This window comes from Hirundo rustica, chromosome 2 (genome assembly GCF_015227805.2).
Source record: "Hirundo rustica isolate bHirRus1 chromosome 2, bHirRus1.pri.v3, whole genome shotgun sequence".
Taxonomy (NCBI): domain Eukaryota; kingdom Metazoa; phylum Chordata; class Aves; order Passeriformes; family Hirundinidae; genus Hirundo; species Hirundo rustica.
In genome coordinates this window covers 80002734-80023531 of record NC_053451.1, presented here as the reverse complement: position 1 = coordinate 80023531, position 20798 = coordinate 80002734, and the positions used below count along the sequence as shown (strand labels likewise).

General features: G+C 36.6%; 1 protein-coding gene across 9 annotated transcripts in view; it reads left to right on the top strand.

Annotated features, from left to right (window-relative positions):
- The window catches only part of NALCN (sodium leak channel, non-selective), a 236712-nt gene that overhangs the window by 24562 nt on the left and 191352 nt on the right, over positions 1–20798 (top strand). For all 9 annotated transcript variants that reach the window (XM_040055952.2, XM_040055951.2, XM_040055949.2 and 6 more), the window contains 3 exons: positions 5908–5991; positions 7551–7690; positions 8492–8620. In XM_040055952.2, coding sequence (XP_039911886.1) covers positions 5908–5991; positions 7551–7690; positions 8492–8620 — 353 coding nt within the window. The remainder of the gene's footprint in view (positions 1–5907; positions 5992–7550; positions 7691–8491; positions 8621–20798) is intronic.

Genomic DNA, 20798 nt, shown 5'->3' with positions numbered 1-20798 from the left:
GAAGTGAGTTCTGTAACACTTGGATGCTTGCCCCTGGTTTGGGTGGGGTTTTTGGTGGTTTTTTTTGTTTGTTTGTTTGTTTGTTTTGTGGGGGTTGTTTATTTGACTTAAAAGTTTTGGTTTATAACACTGGTTTTTAACTATTACTAATTCTCCCACTCCATTTTTTTTTTTTAAACAGAAAACTCTGTTATAGGATCATTAGCAAGTAAAATGGTCATTATTTGTCTGTCTGAAAGTCTTGTAGTGCTTCAGTGCCAGAATTGTTTCTTCCTTTATAGTTGTTTTCTGGTGTTCAATTATTTGGGGGGGGGGGGGGGGGGGGGGGGGGTTCTGTTAAAAACAGAGTATGAAATGTGAACACTATAATTTAATATCCACCCAGTATGATATGAAACATGATATACTAAATTTGGTGTAGTTAATTACATATATTAACAAAAATCTATTCTGCCTTAAAAAGAGGTTTGAAACTGTTCTTTAGTGAATAGTTCTTTAGCCTTGTATCTTCATCTGTGTTTCCTAAAATAATCTGAAAATCTCAACAAATTCAGTTCAAAATCAATTATTGTAATGATTGCAAAGGATGAAGTAATTTTTCTTCAGTGATCATAGGAGTTTTTTTAATGATCAATTGAAACTATGTTGTGTGTCTGTAGTATATGCGACATCAATGTCTTACCCAAAGGATCAGCAAGAGCTGTGTTTCATTTTATTAATTAAATATAGAGTAATTTTTGGATGTGTGCTGTAACATCTAATGATTTTTTCAATGTTTTTCTAGCATAGAATACAAGATTAATCTCAGTATTACATTATCTGTTAGAAAAAAGATAAATTATGTACTATGTGATGTATAACTTAAAGCATTTGATGGTGCAGCAGTTCAGTACAATGCATGAATAGTTACAAATTGAACTTATATAATTCAGTGATGATAATATCATTGTAGCCATTCAGAGTTAAGTTTTACACAGAAACTTTAATTCCATTGGCTGTTTCAAAACAGTTGCTGTTATATGAGTATATTTTAAATAAGTTCCTTCTTTATGAAGGTACTTTATCATAAAGAAGACATGAAGAAAATTAGAAACTGTGTCATTCCCACACACATACTTTGTTTCTTCCCCAGAATTTTAAAGTAATATATTTTGGGTTATTTTCAAGTGATCCAATCACTACTGTAGGGGACTAATTCAGAGGTGAGCCACCCATTTTAAAATGTGTCAGTTTTCCTTCAGTTATTAAGATGGTCCTAATTAAGTAATTCACAATTTCCTTTGTTTCCTGCCCTTTGTTCCCAACCTTTGTTTGACACAAGGACATTAGTGAAATCATTTTATTTTGAGGGATGGAAAAGGAGAGCTGAGAACAGAAGTCAGATGCAGTTTTCCTTTTTGATTAGGCCATATTTCTTTATTGTTTTTACTGTGTGAGTAAAATATTGAAAGTGTTTTTCAGGTTGGGGGCTTGACTGGATTGTCCATATCATTCTGCTACTAAGAAGACTGTAAACTGCAGGTTTTTAAGTAAATAGGGAAAGTTTGAAGCTGAGCCACAAATATAAGGAATGCATGCATAGTCTGTGACCAGGTAGGAGATACATATCATGTGTATTTATGTATCTGCATATGCAAGGAGAGAGAGAGAGGTTAGGCAAGGTACTTCCTTGAGATCTGATATAATTTTGTGTCCCACTTACACCTATGTGCCCAGCAGGGTTTGTGTGGAGTCAGAGAGGGAAGATTGGTTTCCCTAACTCAGCTGTGCTCTCTCTTCTAGCTTGCTTTTCCTGTGTTATAATGAGCACGGTGTCTAGAGGAAAAAAAAAAAAAAATACACTCCCAAATTCTTATCCCTCTATTCCTTCCATTTCATCCTGTGCTTTTTTTTCTGCTCCTAAGATCTCCGTAAATGTCAGCCTCTAGACCTTAATGCTTGTTTGTAGTGCTTTACAAAGTAGCCCACAGGATGATCTGAAGGGTGTACCAGAGGTGATGATGTGCTTTGTTTACCACTACCAGCATGTGCAGGATCCAGTGATCATGACAGAATGTCACAGTAGCTTGTTGTTACTGAGCTTGCTGGTCTCTCTGCATTCTTTCAGCTATCCTGTTTGTCAGAGACTGTGAGGAAAAGTGGGAGACTAAGGTTCTAATGAGAGATCCAACACTGCAGGACTCCTTTCCAAATGATGATAAACCTGATTATTCAGGGCAAATATCATATTCGTTCTTTTATTTAGCTTTCAGAGTCAGCTGGAAAAAGGCAGGAGGGAAGGGTTGAGAGGACAGGTTGTAGTCAGGGATGAAAGAGAAACAAAAATTCCTGAAGGCAAGCAATGAGGCAAAGGAGCCTGTTGATTTGCAGAGATTCATCCCAAGGTGTTCTGAGATGTCAAGAGACAAGCAGGACAGACATGACCTCGGGGATGTCTGTGCTATCATCTAGCTAAGCTGTCTACCTTACCACTGAGATACTGAAATTGCTTGAAAAAATTAGCAGACAGAATCAATCTTCAAGCGGATTGTTTTATGCGATTTGGGTGTTAATTTCATAGAGTATTTTGTTTTCAGCAAGGTTGATAATGAAATAAGCATTTATTAAAGAATTGGAGTCTCTCTAGTCTTCCCTTCTCATATGAGTTAAACTGTAATGGCTCTCATGGACTGCCCCAAATGTTATTAGTTCTGTCTGTGGTTCTCTCTGTATTTTGTACTGACTCACGTTTTCAAGGCGTTAGGTCTTAATTTTTTTTTTTTTTTCCAGTGAACTTGTATAATGATTATTCAAGGCACCTAATATTGGCAATAGGCATTTTATTTTTCATGTGCTCAGCACAACTGAGAAAATGAAACTTTCAGCACCATGTGGTGCTTTATTTGGGAGGAGTGGCAAATGATTTTGTTGTCTAGGTAGGCTGTAAATCATGTTGCTGGAGAAGCTTTCAGGGCTTGCTGTGCACATCAAGAATCCACTATCCACTGTAGGCAGTCTTAATGACTTTAAGAGGTTTGGATTAGTCTCTGCACAAGGCTTCTTGTCTACAGTACTAATATTTCATGTTCTGGAATAGTACATTCAGAAAAAAACACTAAATGAAACTTCATCAATAATTCTTAGATTTCAGTAGACACAATGAAAAAAGATTGTGGAGTTAACACATTTCAATACTTCAGCTATTTTAGGTAACATGTCACCAGAGGTATTTAAATATAATTTATCTGTATTCCTTTCCAAGTTAAAGAGCTGCCATTGACCATGAGTGTGGTATTTCAGCCCAAAGATTTTTTTCAAATATGAATGAAAGTCACTGTTCATTGCTATTAATATATAAGTTCTAGCCTGTGTTTAGCCAGAATTAGATTTTTCATGGAAGTAGCACATATATTCTGATTTTTGCATTAAGCAGAATGGGGTCCTGCCTTAAAAATGCTTCCAACAGCAACATCCAACAAGTCAATACACATGAGAAAATCATTAAAGATTCCCCCCACATCCACTTTCAGGCAAATGGTAAACACTAATAGCATTTAGCCAAAGCCTCTTTACATATGAAGTGGAAAGGGCCAGGAGCTCCCCTAAAAGGAGTCATTTTTTCAGATGTAATTTAGGTGTGCTGAGTTTCTGTGGGTGATCCACTGAAAGCCGCCCTAGGCTGAGAGGGTGTAGTGATGGAAGCAGGCCTGGTGTGACAGTGAGAGCAGTGAGGTGGTGCAGCAGCCTAAGGGGTGAGAAGACTGGAAAGGGTCATGACATCATCCTTTGTAAGGAGAAAACAGCAAAGCTGCTTCAATCATACCACATCTATTGTGGAGAGAAAAAACAGTTTCTAAAAAAAGATTTTGCTTTCAATGAGAACTTAGTAGGTTATTCAGAGGAGGGTGCATGCAGGAACTCCTGCCCAAGTTCATGCTCAGATTTGCACAGCATAACTCAGGGAAGTCTCTGTTTAGACAAAGGGTGCTTAAGAGAAGAAAAGTAATCTTCCAGGAGTTCTTCAGCAAGAGAAAGACCAATCAGCATTTTTGTTCAGAGACACAATTGAAGGACTAAAGTTGCATGTTGATACAAATCTCATTGGAGGTTTGTTCCAGTGTAAGAGATTTATAGTATGAGTAGCTGATCTCTGTGGAGAAGTAACATGTTTCTGTTTCACAGATACTGAACATAACCACTAAATAGCTGAGTTCTCTCAGCCCTGAGTGAAACTACTAAATAACTCAGAATTTACTTGGGAAACTGAGTCTGCTTTCTTCAGGAAGGACAGGCTAAAAATAGGATGCAAAAATTCCTGTTCTGTTTTGCATCCCTGATTTGCAGTCTTCCTCTTCATAGTTCTTGAATTGAGAACTTTAAGATCCTGATTTGTTAGGAAATTCTTGTCTGAAAATGGTGCCAAATTTTCTGTTCTCTATTTCTGATTAGAAAATCACTTACTGTATTTTCCTAATTTCCTAACAGTTCACATCCACCCTGAGGAATTTTTGCAACTGAAATAAATTTTTAAAACTTTTTTTCTTTCTATTTACACAATATATTGTGCTGTCACCTACTGCAAGGAATGATAAATCAGTTTTAGTATAGTACATGTCACTGAAAATATTAGATTAAACCAAAACATCTTGTCTGTGCTTTTAGAATCAATGATAATGCTGAGACTTAAATATATATATATATATATATATATATATATATATAAAACTGTTTTAATAACTGTTTTAATGTTTAATAATTTATAACTGAGAGATAGAAGAATGTTTATAAATCCAGGAATCACATATGAGGCCAAAGTCTAGTAATGGCTTCACGACTCTCAAGGTATGACAGTAATTTTTTTGCCCAGTTATACCTCTGAAAAGTGGATATCAAACTTTGTAATTTGTGCGTGGAAGATCATTTAGGAGGACCCAAAGAGTGTATGAGGCAGGGAGGGCTGTATTAAATCTGTTGTGAGAAACTTCATTTTAAAAGGTGTGATTTCGTGCCCTGAGATGCACTGTCATTATCTCTGCCTATGTTTCTACATGAATGGGATATCCATTTTCCTTAGGTGTATTTTTGTCTAGTCTCCCTTTCAACAAGCTTCATCTCTCTACATGCATTTGTTCCCCAAGTTCCTCTGTGCTCCATATGGTACACAAAGCTATCTAACAGGCAGCATTAAAAGTGAACTGTCAGGCACTAGCAGTCCAACAAAGAAGTGTTTTTATAGCTTGCAGTAGAGGTCACATGTTGTCAGGAGTGATGTGAAACATGAGGATATTGAAACGTGCAAACTGGAACAGAGGTTTAGAATAGTGCAGTATAAAAGCTTGGATGCAGAATTCTCCATGCTGCCTTTTAGGAGTGATCTCTGGATTGCACTGTCACCAAAACCATGCTCTGATGTTGTTACAGTGATTACTATCAAATGTTTTTGGAATAGCAAAGCTTCTCCGGAGCATAGAAAATGATTGAAAACTTATGAAGAAATTAATGTAAAATCATAATGATTTAATTGAAGCTGTTAAACAGTACTGAAATAATTGACTACCACAATACTAGATTGCTAGTGTTTTACACTGATCTTTCTGTGTAAGTATTTTGTAAGGGGAAATACAGTGGAAAAGCCCAGTGATCATTTTTTGTGTGGTTTTTTATTTACAGCAAAGTCTTTGTAAGTTCTTTTTGACACAAAATTAGAAATATCGCACAAGAATGAAGTTAGTATTTATTCACCCACACGATGTGTGTATATATGCTTCTAGCATATTCTAATCCAGATACTAGGCTTTTGGAGTCTTTCAAAAAGTGGCCTTTTAAAAGTGCACAGGAAGGACTTCTCCTTCCAAGAACTCTTTCTAATGATATTTGTAAATTCTCACAATAAACAAAAATTAACCTCTTAGCTTTCCTTTCTTGTAGGGTGATAGCTCCTATGTAAAGGATCGTTGGTGTGTGTTTGATGGATTCATGGTCTTTTGTCTTTGGGTGTCACTGGTTTTACAGGTAATCATTTCACTTCCTTTTACAATGAGTAGTTCCTTAATTGTGAAAAATACATGGCCCAATCAAATAAATGTCAGCTGTGGAAGCAGAGTTGTACACAGATCAAATTTTAACCATGCTGAATTCAACAGATTTATAATTGTACATTGCAGCATATCTACATTAGTAGTAGAATTTAGTTTGGTTATTTTTTCTTACTTAAACTGAAGTTTGTTAATATAAACCCTGTGCAGTCAGAAGGAGAAGGAGGATCTTCAGAGAGGCATTTCTCTCTTACTCCACATGACAGTTGTGTTCATTTCCTTCCAGAGAGTCTAGTAGGGTACCATGGTGACTAGCTCAGGCACCTAAAGGGAGAATTATTCCAGTGGTAGATGCTTGCCATTCTGTAATTGTAATGATATAGTGAGTGGAGTAGTTTCATACAGTATCACTAATACCTAACAAAATATTATCCAAAATTCATGTTAAAGCACAAGGAAAAAAACCCAAAACATTTGGAAACAGTTTGATAAGTTTTTACAGAGAACGGAACTTGGACATATTGCAAAAAATTACAGTGTTAAGGTACAGGTGAAATTTTGTCCTGCAAATCAATCAGTCTTTAACTGTAGCAGGTTTTCTGGGTAAGAACAGGTTGAAAACTCTGACATTGAGCTTACAGTAGCATAAGGATTGTAAAAGTACTGTAGGGATTGTTGTTAGGCACTGATAAATTTCTGACACACTTAAGACACGTAATTTTCTGCTTTTTACACAGGAGAGACTTTGGTACACCTTGTATGCATGCAGAATGAAGGTTGATCATTACAGATAAGAGCTCTACATAACCCAGTTTATGCATTGCCTGGTTCCCCCTCCATTTTCTTAGTACTTTGAGCAAATATTAAATCAAGCAGGTACTCTCCCAGAGTGAGAGACAAGGATTAAAACAAGAGCAAATCATTCAGATAAATACTCTTTATTGTAGTGCATAACCTGTGAGTGTATTGAGGAAATGGTTCCCTGTTCTGTGCCTTGGCTGAAATTTATATTGTGAGTGGAGTCTAGGAGAAAATTATGTACAGTCTTGTCATGCACTTGGAATTAAATGGAGAATTTATAATCATGTTACTCATTAGGCAGTCTGAGTACATGTACTTTTATATCATAGCAAAAACCTTAGTGCTGTGCAAGATTAAGAGATACTGATTTTCATGTTTTGAAATATGTAATAATCACTAACAATATTGTGGGAAATGTGTGGGGTAGGACTAGCACAGAAATAGGCAGCTGACACAAGCTTGCAGTCTTCTTGAATTGTTTGAGGCTCAAACATTATGAACATGGGTAGAGTATATTTTGTGAATTTCATTAGGGTAATTTAGAAGTGAATTCAAGTATTTACAAAGACTTTTCTTTTAAAAAATTGTGGTAGAAATAAACTGTTAAATAAGCCAAGACTGAAAACAAATTTAAAAAAAAAAATGTGTATAATATTAATACTTTCAAAACTTCTGGAAGTGAACACAGGTGCAGGATAGGTTATCAAGACAAACTAATGGTTCTTTTCTTTGTAGGTGTTTGAAATAGCCGAAATAGTTGACCAAATGTCACCTTGGGGCATGTTACGGATTCCACGACCACTCATTATGATTCGAGCATTCCGAATATATTTTCGTTTTGAACTGCCAAGAACTAGGATAACAAATATCTTGAAGTAAGTAAGGCTGTTGTCTGAAAAATAACAGAGCTTATTTCAGTTTTGATATAGTAGACTGACTGTATAGTCAATCAATGACACTTCATGCCTAATGGATATTTTCCTCCTGAGTTTTAGTTCTGGCCAAAAAAATTTGCTATTTTCCATATTTAAGGAATCATAAAGTCTTATAAAAAACAATCAGAACTTTCAAATGTTTAAATAAATTTTAAAGTATTTTGCTAATAACTGTAGCCAACAATTTTCAACCAATGGCAGTAAATTCTGTTCCATTAATATGGCCATTTAATAATCAAGGTTGGGTAGTATTTATAAATAACAGTACATGAACACATGCCCTGACCATTCCAGTTAGGAGTGTGTATGTATTGCTGCATATACAGAGAAGCAAACAAACACATGTAAGCGTGCTTGGTACAGCATGTAATGGCAAAAAACATGTCATGGTAATGTGAAAGAGTTTTTTGGTCTTTATTCAGTATCAAGTTTATTTCATCACTGTATCTTGTCCATATGAGTCATTAAATACTGTTTGACAAAAGCCAGATTTTACTTGAATGTTTTTGTTCCACCCATTACAGTTTTCAGATGGTTTAATTAATCCCAACTTAGGGGTTTAGAAAAAAATCACAACCCCTTTTTATATTTGTGCACAGAGTGAGAGAACAGTTTTAAGGACAAATTTTCTGCAGGATGAAATACTGCTCTCTTTGCATGAGCATATTTTCTCTTCTAGAGCTCTTCAGGGGAGGCGTCATATTGCCTGTGCTTTCAGTGACCTGTTTATCTTTTTGCCAGGCGTTCTGGAGAGCAAATATGGAGCGTTTCAATTTTCCTTCTGTTCTTTCTTCTGCTGTATGGGATCCTGGGAGTACAGATGTTTGGAACTTTTACGTACCATTGTGTGACAGACGACACGCAGCCAGGGTGAGTTTTCCTGTGCAGGCATGATGTGGGCCTGTTCTTTCATTGCATGTGTTTTATGTTAGTTGGCATCAGTAGATGTAAAATGGACTTAATAGATTAAAGGCAGTCCAGCAATATACACTAAGGCAAATTGAGGAAACAAAAATAGTAAGAATTATGAAAAATACAAATTTTAACTGTGATAGATTACAATTTGTGGCATTAGGCTACAGTCTGACTTAGGGGGCTGAGTGACTGTGTATGTTGGGTGGGGCAGGGAGGTGACAGAGCAGGAAAGCAGAGGAGACTTTTAAGAAGAGCATTGCCACTTGTGGCTGAGCTGGGTGACTGATTGTTAGTCTGCTTTTGCACTCTTCTGTCTTTTCCTAGAATGTCTCTTTATGAGGCCAGACCTAAAGAAGCCCTGGAATCATAGAATCACAGAATAGTTTAGGCTGGAAGGGACCTTTAATAGTCATCTAGTCCAACCTCCCTGCAATGATCTTCTTCAATTAGATCAGGTTGCTCAGAGCCCTGTCCAGCCTGACCTTGCATGTTTCCAGGGGTGGGGCATCCACCACCTCTCTTGGCAACCTCTTCCAGTATCTCAGGCCCTTTCTGAATTAAGAGTTCTCTGGGACCTAATGTTCAGATTCAAAGACCCTTTTTTCCCCAGCCTTTGCAAAATACTGATGATAAATATTTTACGCTGGTAATAGACATCACATTCTTGATTCAACATCAACATTAACCACAAGATTACCTCAAAGTACCATGTAGCCTCTTGAGTCACTGAGATGGCTCATAAAATCACAGGTAATGTGCTTACCTGTCCTGTAGAATTGAGGATTTGACTGTGTCCTTGAGTACCATTACATTGTGAGACTATTACACCTGTTTCTTTGTTTGGTCCTTATTCTTTTGGATCCTGTTCCTCTGGATAGGGAGATGTTCGCTCTGGAGTCGTGGCCTTTGTTTTAGTCAAAATTGGATCCTTTTATTTCTGTACTGAATTTGTCAGAACATAAAATTAATAGAGTAAGCATTGTAAGAAAGCAAAACACCACTTAATCTGCTAGTGAGCGGAATAAAATGTCTGATGATTGCAAAACTCTGTGTTAAAGCTTTTTCTAAACTAGAACCTAGAAACTATCAAATATAAAATCAGAAGCGGCAGATACAAGAAAGGTTAATTAAAAAATTATTTGAGAATATGCTAGACCAAATGCCAAAATATGATATTTTGTTAAATTAAAAAAAAAAAAAAATCCTTTAGGACATTTTTCTAATTATTTAATCAATAATGTAGTAAAATATGGAGCTGATCTTCATATACTTCATGCATATAAATTCTTTCATTCTAACTGTTCCTCCCTTTTTTAAGAGAAAAACTTTATAGAGCAGATTTTTTTGGTAGACATGGGGAAAAAAATTCTTTGTTAAAAAATTGCATGTGGTAATGAGAAGGTCTGCAATTCTGTGAGTTAAAGAATGTTGTTTGAAAAAATGAGTGGAATACATAAAGCAGGAAAGATTGGGCATCATGTAATTGCTTGTGTCACTGAATATAACTTTTCCTTGAAATCAGCAGAAAAAGATGAAATGTGACAAAATAATGTTTGCCATATGGAAATTTAAGTTTGTAACTTTAAGGCTGCCCATAAATATTTTGCCTAATTTTTTCTACATGTGTTTGGTTGCTCTCTGAATAAGGCATTATTATTTTTTTAAAATGGTATACAGAAACCCTTTAATTTTAGGTTTTTGAAAGCCTGGATTACAGGAAAACCTTAAAAGGCACAAATATCCAGCGTAAAAACAAAATTAAAAACCTGCCTATATAGGGTTAAAGTTGGAAAAGTCAAGTATGCTGAACTAAGGGAATTTTAGACTTGAGGTTGAACATCTAGCCTTAACTCCTTTTTCTTTCAATATCATCAAGTATATGTTTTAACCTGTATAAATATTAGAAATCTAAGTTACTTTTAAGGTACCTGGACAGGCACCTTCAGCAAGCAGTTAATCACTTTTGGTGTATCCAGATCAGACTTATAATTTTAAATGGCTCCCATGATTGTGTATGATGACTACAATTACACTGGACACCACTTTTTTCCCTGAAAGTGTTTCTCCAATTGTTCTGATGAATGGTGCTCCTACAAAGAACATACCTTTTTCTTTGTTGTTGACACGTGGATGTATATCTCAGTTTTGGCATACTGCTCATTCCTAGTCTAAAAATACTAATTTCCTCTTCTTGACTGTAATACTCATCATTATATATTGTGAAGACTTACACCTCTTTCTTACTTTTTTAAGTTTTGAGGAATGCAGTGCAGAAGCTCAGGTTGGAATTAGGGTGTGCCTTCTTCATGTAGGTCAGGGCTGACCTTCCTAGTATTAGCTTCAGAATTTATCATTCCCACCATGGGCTAGGAAAATAAATATAGAGAAAGAAATAACACTTCTGGTACAAAAAGAGGACAATATGGACAGATACTGGTCCAAAATATAGTTAGAAATAAGTAGACGTCACTTCTGAATCCAGGAAAGTTTATTAGCTGTATATAATAGAGCACAAAAATATGAAAATTGCCTTGACAAATTTTACTTTTGTCTTTGAGGTTCTGTTTCTCAATTTTATACTGAGGGTTAAACATTCCTCTCAGAGGTTGAGTGTGTCTGTCTGTCTCTCTGTTTCAGGTGGCCCTGTTCCAAGCAATGGAGAGTGGCCAAAGTTGGCTGCACTTGTCCTTAAATAACTTCAGTCTTTAATGAGCCACAGCTGTAAATTTTAGTATTTTTTTCAAACCAGATCCCAGGCTCCCGAGTCAAGATTAAAAAAATTAAAAGCATCCAATTAGCGACCACCTGTGAGAACTTTAAGTGATTTATGCAGAACTCCATGGCAAGCAGGAAGGGTAAATCTTGCTTTTGTGGTCAAGACTTCATCTATTTCTGACATTTTAGAAATCACTCTTAAGTCTACTGCCTTATGAATTATTATTATGAGGGAGTCAAGTTTCTTTTGAAAATAGTATCTTAAAATCTCTCTATTCCTTTTTATTTGAAAGGACATGGTATCCTCATCAGACACTTATTGCCTCTTTGACTGCTGCAAGTTCTTTTATCTTTCCATCCTTCTCAATGCCCACACTGCCTGACCTCCTGTCTCTTCACCTCCTCAGTCATTTTCTGATGTTAACTCTAACAAACAAAAATAATGAAGTGAGATAACCATAGTCTGAGTTTTCATTCTGTCTGAGAAATCAGCAAAATCTGACTTGCTTACAAAGGCTGAAAAGTTTATTGTTCTTGTTTGATAAGTTCTTTTTTCCTTTGTTCATCATCTTCCCTATAGAGAACATTGTCTTCTTCTTAGACAATTTTATTACTCTATTTCCTTGTGATTATGACTTATCTTTTTTCAACTATGCTGTAAAAACTTTTTCCTGTTGATATCGCCAACCAGTATATCTTTTTCTGTCAAGAATTGGTGTATTATGAGGATATTCATAGAATGGATCTTCTTTAGTTGCTTAAAAGATGGTATGTTTGAAATAATCTGTATATAATCAAATTACCTTGATATATCTATATATTATATACAGTTTGATGGGGGGGGGGGGGGTTTATTATATCCGAGATTAATTTCAGATATGTACAATATAAGGTGAAAATTGTTGTGTTCCCAGATCAACTGTAATTTTCTCTTGGTAACACCCAGTATACAAAAGGCACTTTCACACAGTACAGGAGAATTTTTTTCCAAATCATTTCTGTAGCTACTTAGTCTTTTCTTTATTTTTACTCCCAAGGTACGTTTGACTACACAAGAATGATTCTGAAGTGCATGATTGGTTTATATGTGTTCCACAACAGTAAATTTTCCTTTTGTAAATCTCAATCTGCACTGCAGCTAAGGGAAAGAAAGCCTCATCAAAAAAGAAAAAGCTAATATGGCTAACTGCCATAAATTGTAGTACTTAATTATTTATTTTCCCAAAGTAATTCTTTAAGGTGCCTTCCTTTTTTAACACTTTTGATAAGGTATAGGCTGAATATTTCTGTAGACCCATCTGCCTTGTCACCATGGCAGTCAATTTAAAATCCTTCCTTGCAAAGTTTCTTGTTTAGAGCAGAAGATGCCCAGGAAAAGATAAGAAAAATAATTACTGAATAATGGAAAGATCTAAGAGGCTCCTGGTCATCCATCCATCTGTCTATGGATAGGCCATGAAAATGTCAGAAAACAGGTTCAAAGACTCTGAAGTTGAAAGTGCACCACTATATCTAATAGAGGAAATAAATACAATTAAGAAGAACAAAGGAAATTTGAGATACTGTCTTCCATCAGCAGCGGGAAAGTAAGAATGAGTAATCAGGTTTCTGAAAAACTGAAGAAATCAAAGTCCAAGCCTGAAAAATCAATCTAACCAGACTTCTTTGACAGAGCACATTAATTTATTGATTTTTAGTGAACAACCAGATCTGCTTTAATATTGTCTTTGGGATTTATTCACAACCTCTCTTACTGATAGCATGTCTTTAGTATAAACCCCTCAGGGACAAGATAAATGGTAAAAAAATTATTTTTCCAGGCCTGATGTTGTTTAAACTCCAACCGAAACCAATTAAAATACAGCATCAGTCAAAAAGGGAAGTAATTCAGTGTCGTTTAGTGCAAATTTGGGAGAAAAACCCTGAATGGGGTCCCTCTGGGGAGAAAAACCAAACCCTTCCCCCCAACCAGTCTGGGAAAGAACTTCCTCGGAGAAAAGTAGAAAAAACTATTTTACTTAACAAACAAAGTGCCCACAAGTACAAAGAATGAATAATATGAAACAATAAAACCTCTTGTTCTGGAGTGAGATGGCAAGTTGAGAAAGTCCTTGCCGTGGGTGTAGCTCGGCTCTCTCTCAGTCTCTCCTCAGTCCCAGTCCCTCCGGCGCTGCTGGAAAATGCCGAGGTCCAGGCCCCGGTGGGTCACAGGTGCAGCCCCCAGTGCTCCCCTGGGTTTTTCAGTCCAGAGCAGGTTTAAATAGTCCCCAAAAAAGGAAAAAAAACAGTGCAGAGAACTTCTCTGCCGTAGCTAGCTGAAACTAACTGAAAGTAAAAAGATCTCTGTCCTGCCGTCTCTCCAAGCCTCCGCCAAACACCCCGTCAGGAGAAGAATGTGTAGGAGTCAGGAGGTTCTCTCAAAACAAACTCTGCGCTTCTCCTTGCTCTTAGAACCAGTATTAAAGGCACAGAACTCAATACACAGCACAAACAGAACAGACAACTGGGGATACAAGCCTCATAAATTCACCCTAGGACATTCAGTTTAAATGGAATCATGTCAGAAGAATGGATGAGAGTGCTGATGTGGTGACCAGTATTGGTGCCCAGGGGAAAGAGCCTTCAGGAGTTGGGCTCTCATCACTTTCAGGGGGCATGTGATTTCTGAGCACAAATCCTAGGTTTTTATTAGAATCGTTATGCAGATAGTTACCCAAAGTAATTACACTGCTGATTCATTTAACACAGATTTCATACTGGTTTTGGTTATCCAGCTGTTTTAAAAAATAAGGTGACCTTTTAGTGATGGTCTAGGACAGAATGATGAAAACCCAATTACTTCAGTTCCTGGTAGCTCAGTAGTGACATGTACTTGTCTGTATTAAGATTTGGAGCCATTTAAGTTTACACAATTCTCTGTCTCAGTGCAGACGGAGATGAGATGATTGAATTTCTTCTCAGCCTGTCAATCTTGATGAGATTTTTTTTGAGAAAAGGTCCTTTTGAGCAAACTGGAGTGGATTTTAAAGATTAATGGCAAAATTGGCTCACTACAAATACAAGAATTTAAATAACTACCTAATCTCCTCTTTGCTGTAGGGAAAGTTTTATACTGAGCTACAAGATTTTTACCTGATTATCGCTGTACAGAAAAAAGGCCTGCTGTGTACTGAGCTTTCCAGGGAAACCTGCAGGAGTCCAGGCTGCCAGAAGTCAGAATATCCTCCAGTGTATCACAAAATTGAGGGAAAAACCAGATCCCGATAAAAACAGAATCCCAAAAGTGATCTCCACTGAATCTGCCTGATGAGTGATGGAGTAGTGTTTGATTTCTTAAATATAAAGGAAGCTAAGAAAGTTCTGTTCTTTATATTGCAAGAGAAAGCCAGGCAACTAATAGAGAAGGCTGTGGATGTCTCGACATTCACAGGTTAAATAGCAGTTATCACTGAGCAGTAAATCTAATTTAACCTTGAAATGCTGTGAAAAAGTCAATTCTAGATGTGCAAGCATGTATAAGGAATACTGAGAAAGAATTTTAAAAGAGAGCTGTTTCTGTGATGTTTCAGATCTCTTTCCATGGGCAATCTATTTCATACACTATTTTTTGAAAGCCAGATGACTGCTTTCAGTTTCATATTGTTTTCTGGAAGCTGAATGTAATGCCTAAATTTGATTTCTCTCCCAATCCTTTGGATTAATGCAGTCCAATAAGGCCTGGGAAATGCTGGAATATTCATCCATCCTGGGATATTTGTGAGCAGACTGAAGCTATCAACTCAGCTATTTTATGAGTTCTGAGAACTTGTGCAGGATGGGTGGGAAGCAGTAAAACAGTAGAAGTTTAGAAAAGGAGGAATGAGACAGGACAAGAAAAGCCAGGGAATTATGTTAGGAATATTGTAAACTTCTTTTCCTGAAATAATTCTGTGGTGAATAAACAAAGAAAAATTTTGTAAGCAGTTGGAAGAAAACAAGGAAGGGAATAGGAGCTAATATGGATTTTTAAAGCATAAACCATGTCAAACAAATATAATTACCAATGACAGCATAACAGCCATGTGAATTGGATGTCATATTTCTTTAGTTTAGAAAGGCTTTGTAGCAGTGTCACAGGACATTTTTGTAAACTGGCAGGAGAAACATGGTTAAGGTGAAAATAATCATGGAATAGGTTCAAAACTGCTTTAAAAACATGCTCAGTGAGATGCTATTAATGTCAGAATGGAAAGTATGCGGTTTCACTTAAGTTTACCATGTGCTTTCTGGAGTTTCATTAGCATCCTGCGTGGTGCCACATAGAATACTCTTATTGCACTGAGGATGATGTGAGGTTGGGAAGGACATGTTTCGGAAAGCAAGATTAGAATGAAAATGGTCTTGAAAAATTGAAGGCATGCTCTGAAAAGCTGGATGAAAGGCAGCAGGGACAATATACTGCACTTAGGAAAAAACAGCTGTACAAATACAGCCTAGTGAGCGATGTGGAAAAGGTAGTTCTTCATAAAGTGATTTGGAAGCATAGAGGAGGAACAGAGATCAACAGTACTGTGCTCTTGTAAAAAATGTAAAATTGTAATATCTTACGATCTATGGCATTGTCTGGAGAGAGTCTAAAGGAGACAAATATATGTAGAGAGAGAGCAGAGCTAATAAAGAGTGTTCAGCAGTTTTTTAACTTTAAAAAAGTAATGGACATATCACAGGTTTTGCATGGGTAAGCGCTTTTACACAGAGTAGAGGAATCTGGTCTCTCTGTAATGCACTAAAATAAGAAGTACCTGTATGAAATTTCAGGATGAAATTTTCATGTTAGATAGGATATTAGGAAAAAAGTTTGCAGTGGTAGAGATAAAGTCATGCCTGTCTATTTCTAGAGAGACTCCCAGTTTCATTCCTGAGGATCTTTAAAACAGGCTGTGGGAACTTCTCTTGGGAAAAGTAGAAATATACTGGGACAGAGAATTATATTTAATGTCCTGTTGAGTGTTCATATCCAACCTTAATTTTCTGTGATTTTATGTGGTCCCTCTTGACATAACAAAAGGTCAGGTATTGTTATCTTGGGCATCTGAAGAGCTATTTGCCTTTGCTACATCTTATTTAAAGGGAGACGTTGGAAGTGAGGATTGGTTGCAGAACTATTGTACATTAGGACAAAAGTGAGAGAGTGGCTTCCTGAAGCTTTTATTGTTTTCTCTCCTTTCATGTACCAACTTAGTTGAGACCCTATTAATGAATGTTCCAACTTCATTTTTCATCCTACCCCATGTGGAATGTCCGAACCTCCCACCAGAATGTGCTTTTTACTATCAGAGGTTCTGTTACTAATTTTTGTGTTCCAGTTACGTAAAATATGTTTCTACTCAATCTTTACATACATCTTCCATCCCTATCAGTGCTTTTTCATCTGCTTATGTAGTTGGTCCCTCACTCCCTGCTCCCTCTCTCTTATGTAAGATAGAAGAGTTTTTAATAAATTCCAAGAAGAAACCCCAAATCCAGCATCACTCCTTAGTGTAAAAGACCTGCCTTTATACTCAGTGAACTGCACTGTTTGTACTTGACACAAATGCATACCACATTTGCTCTTTTCCGGTGCCTAAAATACTTGCCACCCTTTTGACCCTCTTGTAGCAGGCTTTACTGGGTTCATTGATGTGTGATTTGACCAGTTTTCTTCACAAATTCGTACCTCACTGCCACCTTCTTCCTTTCAGCTCCTTGTCTTCATCTCCAGTTTACTTCAAATAAAGGCTTAGCATCCTCATGCCTTCTCCTTATTAGGGGCACCTGCCAAGGCAGCAGGAGCAAGAGTCCTTACATGGTACAGTTTAGCCTTCTATTCTGTTTGCCTCTTCTCTTGATTGTCATGGCCATTGCCCAGCAGAAGTATTAAAACTACAATCCAAACCAATTTAACGTACATGTTCTACCTGACAAGGCCTTTTCAGCTGCTATTTGAGGACAAAGCTTTGGTTACAGACTGTCAATCCAGCATTTAATTTTTCTTTAATTTTTTTCTTTAGGGCAGGAGGTAGGCTGTAGGCTTGAAGGCTAGACCAACTTGAGATTTTACATTTGGGTCTCTCAGAAACCCAGCAATATTTTAGATCCCTGAAAAAGTTATTTGACTTTACTGTAGGTCTGCGCCTTCATATTTTAATGATACTTCTGTCTGTAATGCCCTGACAGAGAAGCCCTTTAACCAGATAAAACAACAATCCTGTTTCGTCAGTAAGTCTTCCTGCCTACTTTGAGTACCAGCCATGCTATCAAATGGGTATATCAAGCTGCTTTCTCCCAGGTAAAGTGAGAGCTTTGGCAGATAGGCCCCGTCGGATGGCCAGTCACCAAATGCTAAATAGTTTCCTTTTCGAGCTAGCTGGATTATGTTGAAATTTTTTCTTAGGTGCTCAGTGGTAGGTAGAGCCCCTTCTGCTGAGTTTAGTCACATCTCCTGCCAATACAGATGTTTGTGAATGGTGTGTGTAAAAGCATTTGATGAAGGCATCCTGTGTGTGGTCTTGACACTTTGCAACACTTCCTTTAGGAAGGAATTGGTTTTGCATGTAGTTCAGATTTGGATTCAGGGCAGTATTTTTTTATCATGCTGAAGATCACTCTGTCTGGTGCCTAAGGAAAAAGTCTAGTGAGATAAAACTGCATGGTGCAGTGGTCCAAAGAAAGAGTCACGAAAACCTTCACCACTCACTGGTTGTAGCTAACTCTGCTTTGTGGGTGAGGTGTCCAAAAGTGCTTGTAAGCTTTGATGGAAGTAATTTCCAGATGAACTTCAATCTTGGGATTTTTAAATCAACAGTGCAGATTATTGGCCCTGTGTTTTCCCCATAGTGGGTAGACAGCACCTTAGAAGATATTTTTCTGTATTTCATCCAGAGAAGTCTGATGCATAACCTTAGGGGTTTTTTGAAGTGCTCCTGAACATACTTTAAAATCAACTTGGGTACAGTCTTTAAGCTGAAGACTGTTTCATACATTTCAGTTTTTGACTTTGCAATTTAAACAAGAGGTGGTTTTCTTTTTACTCTTTCTTTTAAATTCTATAAATAAATACTGTATTGGATTATAACAGTACTATATGTACAAGATCACTTTAACTTGTAAATAAGTGTAATTTAATATACCTCAGGGACATGCAGATTCATGCAAGCTAGCTAGATCTGTTTTTAACTCTTCCTGTTTATTTCCTGTATATTAAGCACTTAGAGTGACAGCCTCCTTCATTGTGTAAATGCCATTAATTCATGTGGTTTTGATTCCTCTGAAACAGATTTTATATTAGCCTACATATCATGCAATTGCCATTTGAATTCAGCTCCGTTGTGACTGATTGTTGCAGTCACAAAAATGGGGTGTCATAGAGGAATTTGATGAAATCTCAAAATAGTACTGTTTGTGTATGCTGCTTTATAAACCAATGCATATTGAAACTTCTGAAATTTTCTTTTTTGAGCTTTGTTTCCTAGTGCCTGCATGTACATTTCAGCACTATCCATAGGACATATTTCTTCTTTTACTCATTTTTCTGTGGTGAACTTCAGTGCCTAAGTTACTTTGAAGGGTAATGGCTAAGCAGAATTTAATTTCCTCTAATGCAACAAGTGATCAAACCAATAGCTTGTCAAATTTGTTGAGTAGCTGCAACCATTCTGTTTTCATTTGGGCAATGACACTATTGCCTTTGTGTAATGTAAGTACTCTGCCATGAGGACAGAATCATCTGACTTCGATGTTAGCACCTGTGCTAGGAACCAAACTGCCATGAATTTCCTCTCTGGCTATCAGAGAGAGAGAGGTGCCTCAGGAGTGTGGATGAACCCACTGACCTTGAACCTCTAGAGATGTATTTCTCTCTCTCTGTCTTCATTGTCTAAAATGAGATAGGGTAAGTCAGGACATCAGAGCTTCAGTCTTTTCTTGTGCAGCTCCTTCTAGGGCTTCAGGGAAGAGGTGTTGGGTCTTTGAACTTTTGCACCCTGAAGTGTGAGATAAGGTCGATGATTTAATCTGTTCAACATTCCTGTGCAATGAGTAACAATAGAAGGAACATCAAACGTACATTTTTAGATCCGAACAGGTCACATGTGAAGTGAAAAAATACTACAATCAAAATCAAACCCAACTTTACTCAGTTTTGCGCCTCACGTAAAAGGCAGTCAGATGTAATGATGCCTTATTATGAATACGGGCAGGAGAAGAAAGTAAGACTTTTCTTAATTTGTTGAATAAACATGTAAATAATTTTCTTCTTGTAAAATTGGCAAAAAAAAGAAAAAAGTAAAAATATCTAAGTTCCATCCACAGACTCCAACTTAGACACTACGAGATTGTGAAAACTGGCAAAATTCCCCCAATACTGAAGCCTAAAAATTAACAGATAAATAGTGAATAAAAGATCTAAACTGAATTGCAAGATATTAAAAAAATCATTTATCTTGGGAAAAGTTACTGAAAGAAAATACATTAGCAGCAGTAAAATATTACAGTATCTATATATTGAATTTAAAATTAAAAGTAACTATTGGATCATCGGTACAGACTTCAATTTGTTTCCCTTCTATGAAACCTTATAGTTTGTGTCTGACTCCAGTGTTTCTCCTACGTGTGTATCTATTCTTGACTAGTTTGTAGAACAGTCATAAGCAAGGGAACTGGTTTTGTTTCTTACAAAAAACATTTCACTGTTAAAAAATGTTCCTGATTCATCATTTTAATTTGTCTGGCTTCAACTGTTAGCTTTTCTATTCTTACTATACTTCCTTATGCCAGATTACACAGAACCTTAATTCCTAGTATTTTTTCTGTGTGAATCCACTTACAGCAATTGAAGCACCAATATGCTTTTTAATAAACTAACATTATTTTGCTCTTTAGGTCTTTACTGCAAACCATGTTGTTCAGTGTTGTCATTTTCATTTTTTCTATTACTTCATCATAGAAATATTTTCAAATATTAAGCTGTGATCAAAAAAATGTGTGTGGTATTAATTCTAATTTGTATGAGTGTCATACAGAGAGGAACATTAATTCACTATTGCTTTTGTGTGCATAGTCTAGGGAAGCAGTTTTTTTCTTGCCATGATGTCACTGGGACCAATATGAGAGGATGCCTTGTTATACCCCCTTATCTCAAACTTTAATGTGGCACCTATATTCTATAACACAGTATTTCCATCCTGTTACCCATTTTAATCCATAGGCCATAGCCCATAAAATTTACTTTCTGTGATCCTGCCATTATAACTTTGCATTTGGCTGTATTAAAGCACATTTTGTGTTGCTTGATCAAGCCAACCAAATAATTCTGATAACTTGTCATAATGCCTTGTTCTTATTGTTATTTATATTTCTATCCTTATTCTTAATTTTATATGTTTCTTCCTCATTGATTCTG